Source organism: Drosophila teissieri, chromosome 2L (genome assembly GCF_016746235.2).
Source record: "Drosophila teissieri strain GT53w chromosome 2L, Prin_Dtei_1.1, whole genome shotgun sequence".
Lineage (NCBI taxonomy): Eukaryota > Metazoa > Arthropoda > Insecta > Diptera > Drosophilidae > Drosophila > Drosophila teissieri.
In genome coordinates this window covers 25352768-25358729 of record NC_053029.1, presented here as the reverse complement: position 1 = coordinate 25358729, position 5962 = coordinate 25352768, and the positions used below count along the sequence as shown (strand labels likewise).

Genomic DNA, 5962 nt, shown 5'->3' with positions numbered 1-5962 from the left:
TCCCCTTTCTTGGGTGTGGACGGTAGGGGGCGCTCTACATCCATCGCACTTTCCCCTTCTTCTCTTGGGACTGCCAACCTCGCCTTAGGTGCTCATTCCAGACGATATTTCTTTCGCCCGCGGCTATCGATCACCGTCAGAATGCAACACCACGCAAAAATTCGCCAATCGAATAGGGAGGGGAATATTCGCGAGCATTCCACACCAACACGTAAACAAACAAATTATGGAAACAAAAAACTCGGACACGCTCCGCGGTGTTCACCCGGCGATCGGCCCTTGCCCTTTTGCTCCTGGGTTACCCCAACGTAGGCCACACCCACGGTAAGCATCCGGCTTTGTCCCTATCTTGAGGGTGTCGTTCTTCCCTTACAGCCGCAGGTCTTTCGCATGGTAGATGCCAATAGGTTTCCCCGCCAGGTCCTCCAACTCGAACATGTTGTTCCCGACCGGCCTCCTGATTCGGCATCTCGCGAACTTCCGGGCGAACTTGGCGTTGTAATTCTTCCCGAAATCGCTCAGGGTGAAGTTACGCCGGAACACTTCTTGGCCTGGTTTCACGTGGAACTCACGGGCGCGCTTGTTGTATTGCCGGCTGCTCCGCTCGTAGGCCTGATGCAAGTGTTGGCTGATACGTTCGCGGATGATGTCTCTCTTGTTCTGCGAGTTCAACGCAACTACCTCATGATCCGTCATTGACCGCAGTTTCCTGGCCAGTTTGTAGCAGCTGCCGTGGAGGTACATCTGCTGCCTGAATACCGCGAAGAACGGCGTGACGCCTGTCGCTTCGTGGACAGAGTTCCTTATCGCGACTTCGATTTCCGGCAGATATGCGTCCCAGTCTCGGTGGTCCTGCTCCAAATATGTCCGGATTGCGGCCAGTACTGTCCGGTTTACCCGCTCTGCAGCGTTGCTTTGCGGCGAGTACACTGCCGTCCGCATATGCTGGACCCCGTACGCCTCCATCATCTCCTGAAAAGCTTTGGCAGTGAACTGCTTCCCATTGTCGGAGTGGATTACCTCCGGCACTCCAAACTTGAAAAACACCTCCTGCACCAGGAACTCGATGACGTTGGACGTTGTGGCTTCGTTCATGGCCTTCAGGAATGTGAATTTGGAGAAGTGGTCTGCTACTACAAATATCCAGGCCTTTCCTCGCTTGGATCTTGGATATTTGCCTAGGAAATCTATGTAGAGTTTCTGGAATGGCCTCTCAGTCACCACTTCCTGCCCTATCCCGACCTGTGTGCGGTAATTTGGAGCCTTCGACTCCTTGCATTGGATGCATTGCCCCACAAAGTCTCGGACTTGAGTCGTCATCTTCGGCCAGTAATATTGCCGCTGGAGTCGCTGCAGCGTCTTCCTTACGCCTCCGTGTCCTGACGTCGGTTCGTCGTGGGCCGTCGCGATCAGGCCAGCTGTGAGCGAGGCTGGGATCCACAGCTTCCAAGACCCTCCTTCGACTTCCTCCTCCAATCTGTCGAATCCGCTGCGTTTGAAGACGAGGTTCCCTTCCACTCGGACATCCGGCAGTCGATCCTGATTCTCCAGAATCTCATCCCGAATCTCTTTGTACTCCTCAGATTCGAACTCCGTCGTGGCGAACCCGAGAGCATCGTCGGCATCCAGCTTCAGCTCCTCAACGCATCTGGACAGCGTGTCAGCCACAACGTTTTCGGATCCCTTCCGGTGCGCTATCTGGAAGTCGAAGCTCTGCAACCTGAGTGACCATCGTGCCAGGCGTCTACTAAGGTCTTTCATGGTCATCAGCCACTTCAGACTGGCGTGGTCGGTGATGACCGTGAACTGCATCAGTTCCACGTAGGGCCGGAACTTTTCGATGGCAAGTACGGCTGCCAAGCACTCCTTCTCCGTCACAGAATAATTTATCTGATGTTTGTTTAGCTTTGCGGAGAAGAAGGCAATCGGACGTTCGTTCTTTTCCTCGTCGTATTGGAACAGGACTGCTCCAACTCCATAGTGCGACGCGTCGCACTGGACAACGAACGGCCTTCTAAAATCGGCGTGAACCAAGACAGGAGCCGAGGTAAGTGCCGTCTCTAGAGCCTGTATCGCGTCCTTGGCCTCGTCGTTCAGCACTAATCAAGTGTTCTTTCCTTTTTTCAGTGCGTCGGTGAGCGGGGCCGCCATGGTCGCGAAGTCCTTGATGAACCGGCGGTACCATCCCGCTGTTCCCAGGAAGCTTCGTAACTCCTTCACCGATTTCGGCTCCGGAATCTTTTGGATTGCGACGATCCTGTCCCCATCCATCGTAAGTGTCTCTCCACCGATTATGAACCCGAGGTATTTAAACGCCCTGTAGCAAAATTTTGATTTTTTTAAACCTATCGTCAAATTCGCTTTTTTCAGGCATTCCGCTACCAACCGGAGATACTTTAGATGGGTCTCGAAGTCTGGAGCGATGATTAGCAGGTCGTCCAGGTACACAAAGACGTTCGATCTCAACCGCGCTGGAATCACCTTGTCCATCAGTCGACATAGCCGCTGCGCCGCATTGCACAGGCCAAACGGCATCATGGCGAACTGGTACAAGGGCCTCCCCGCAACCGTAAACGCTGTATATGGACGGCTTTCAGGATCCAACTCCACCTGCCAGAATGCGAATTTCAAGTCGACGCTTGAAATATAGTAGGTCTGCTCGATTCTGGACAGGATTCCCTCGATGCATGGCAGCGGATAAGCATCCTTCACGGTGAGGTTGTTCAGCTTCCGTGCGTCTAAGCAGAACCTATTTTTGTCCGGCCTTCGCACCACTGTCGTGCGGTTACTCCACGGACTCTCGCTGACCTCGATCACGCCCAGCTCCAGCATTTTGTCGACTTCGGCCCACACAATCTCCTGCATCGCTGGCGATTGTGGATAATGCCGATCCTTAAACGGCTCTGCGCCTTCCACGAGCTGGATCCGATGTGTCTCCACCGATGTCTTACCCAGACCGACGTCCTCGAACGCTAGGAACTCTTTCTTTACCGCTTCTAACCGATTTTTGTCTTCTTCTTGCAGGTTCCACTCCTCGATTACAGACTCTTTACCGGCTTTTCCATCCAGCCACGGATTTGTTGCGTCCCACAATTCCTCCACGTTCGCCTTCGGTTTCGTTGCTAGTAGCTCTCCGAGGATAGCCGGTGCCAACGCGAATTTCCTCCACAAATCGATCCCAAGGTAGAGCTCTTGCTCCCGGTACGGGCATACGTAAAAGGTAAGTACCTTCTCCACTCCCTTGAATTTTACCGGAACGTGTACTCGACCTATAATTGACCGGTCTTCTCCCGCCGCAGTCCTCACGATCGACGTGTACTTGTCCATGCGGATCCCGAGCTCCTCCAGCATTTCACGGCTGCCTTTTCCCAGGACATTAATGGACGCGCCTGTGTCCAGCAAACCGGAAATGGGCTTGCCATGTATCCGGACCTCGGCAATCACCCTGGGATCACCTCCCATGCCCCGACGAACGGCTTCAACCACGGCACGTCGCGTCTGATGCCTCTGCCGGAATCGTGATCTGGCCTTTAAAAGCCTCCGGCTGACGCTCCGCATCCCGTCTATCTGGTGGTTGGCAAATATTCGGTTCCGAACCTCAAGGTACTTCTGCATCCGTTCCTCCGCTGGTAAGTATCTCAGCTTATTGCTATTCTTAATGACGATTTTATTACTCTCTACTATAGGTTTAATTGTTGGTGGCTTCGGTGGAAGGTTTACTGTCGGTTGGACCTGTACTTCGAGCGCGGGTCTCCCACCTTTCCGGCGCTCGTCCTCCCGTTTCCCGCACATACCGGGCAGTTCGGTGTGATCACCTCTGGCTTCCCGCAGCGGTAGCAGAAGATCTTCCGCTCCGACGATGCGCAGTCACGGAATCCGTGGTCCGGCTGCCCGCAGTTCCAGCAACTAATTCGCTGCCTGGAAACTTCCTCGATGTACGGCTCCGGCTCTCCCGCTTCGCCGTCGGATGACTCCATCGCCACTTCCTCCACCTGTCGTCCGCTCGACGGAATCTTGGCCGGCGCGCGGTATGAGGCTCGGCTGTCCCGCTCCCGCCTCATGAAGGCCTCCTCCACTTCGAGGCACTCCTCTCGCAGCTGGTCCACGCTGTACACCCTCAGGGCATAAACAAACCGGGCGACCTCGGCGGTAAGTGCCTTTTTAACTATGCGGATCATTTCCGCCTCCGGTATCGGTGCCAGCAGTCTGTTTCCCAGCCGCCGCATCGCTCGGAAATAATCCTCGACGGACTCGCCTGGCTGTTGCCGTCGATCTTGGAGTGCTCGTCTGCGCTCGAACTCGCCTCCGATGCCCCGGAACCTCGCCACCGGCTTCTCCTTGAGGTCCTCCCATGTCTGCGGAGGGCTCTCTTTGACATATTGCCAGTACCACTCGGCAGCCTGGCCTCGCATCAGCTGGTAGAAGCTACCCAGCACCTGGTCCCAGGAACACCGAGACTGCCGCTGCAGGTATTCCACGCGGAACACAAAGTCTTCCACGGCGAGCTTATTTTGGTCGCCTTCGAAGAAGATCTCCCACTTCTCGATCCTGACGCCTGTAACCGAATCTTTTCTCCTTTCAGGACCTCGGAGACCCTCCGTGCTACCCCTTCGAGCCTCACACTCCGTCTGGAAACGCTGCTGATCTCCCGGATATCCACCGGCGCCGACATTCCTCTCCGCGAGTACTTCGCTTGCTGTTGGAGGTTTGGGTGGAGACGTCCAAGTATTCTGTCCCTCTGGCCGGGTCTTGGGATATGCGCCCGTCGCCTCCTGGCATCCTCGTGCTCCTGCATGCTCGTGACCACCACTGGGGTCGCCTTGCATCGCCTGCTGCTGCATCGACTGCACGGCTGCTGCCGTTTGCTTCAGCGGCTGGACCACCTCGTTGATCATCGCCATCATCTCGAGGAAGCCTTGGCGAATCTCCTGTTGCAACGTCCGACTGACTTTGTCGGACATCGCCGCCCTGTGCGTCTCGTACGCCTGAGCCACCGCAGCGTCTACCGTCGACGCGATATCGCTCGGGATTCCCCGTGGGGGAGAGATTTCCCAGCTATCGCCGGCTGCACCGGCTGCGCTGCCTGCCGTGCCATCTTCCGCTCTGAGTTGCTGCCCTTCCGGCGGGGAGTTCTAGTTATCATCTTATCAGCTCCGGACCGCAAGTTATATCTCCTAACCATGAACCTACTCTAACTGCTAATTTCTGTTCCTTACACTAAACACGCTTTCTTTTCCTTTTCTAGACGAAAACAACAAAGCCAAAAAACGGAAACTCAATTGGACAACAAAGGGGGGAAAAAAAAGGAGTGATGCCTAACCGGAGCCAACTTCCACATGCTTTCCTGCGTCTTTCATCTACCTCTGCGATCGAGTTGTATGCCATGGCGAGCTCCATCGGATCCTCTATCTTCTTCCTGGAAGATAGGGCATCGAGGGCGCTCACATAGTTACTCTGCTTCATGTCCAGTTGCGCCGCGGATGCGCTTGCCAGTTCTTTGGCCGTCCCGGGTGCATCGCATGGTGAACCCTGTGTTCCCATGGGCCACCCGGAGACCAGCCATTCCCCCGCGCACATGCACATGATGCATACCGCGGAGCGTGTCCGAGTTTTTTTTTCCATAATTTGTTTGTTTACGTGTTGGTGTGGAATGCTCGCGAATATTCCCCTCCCTATTCGATTGGCGAATTTTCGCGTGGTGTTGCATTCTGACGGTGATCGATAGCCGCGGGCGAAAGAAATAACGTCTGGAATGAGCACCTAAGGCGAGGTTGGCAGTCCCAAGAGGAGAAGGGGAAAGTGGGATGGATGTAGAGCGCCCCCTACCGTCCACACCCAAGAAAGGGGAGGTGTGGATGGTATGTGGAGAGAGGAGAACACCGACGAAGTGCATCCACCCACACTAAGACGGGAAATGAGCACTGGCATTGGCCTTGAAGTCGGTTCTCGACCTATATGAAGG

At 55.1% G+C, this 5962-nt stretch overlaps 1 protein-coding gene across 1 annotated transcript; it reads right to left on the bottom strand.

Annotated features, from left to right (window-relative positions):
• Positions 1–369: 369 nt before the first annotated feature.
• On the bottom strand, positions 370–5583 carry LOC122624202. The gene is made up of 5 exons (XM_043803676.1): positions 5362–5583; positions 3795–5132; positions 2387–3702; positions 2174–2317; positions 370–2014 (listed from the first exon to the last, which is right to left on the bottom strand). The coding sequence occupies exons 1-5, from the start codon at positions 5581–5583 to the stop codon at positions 370–372; spliced, it is 4665 nt and encodes a 1554-aa protein (XP_043659611.1).
• Between the last annotated feature and the right edge of the window lie 379 nt (positions 5584–5962).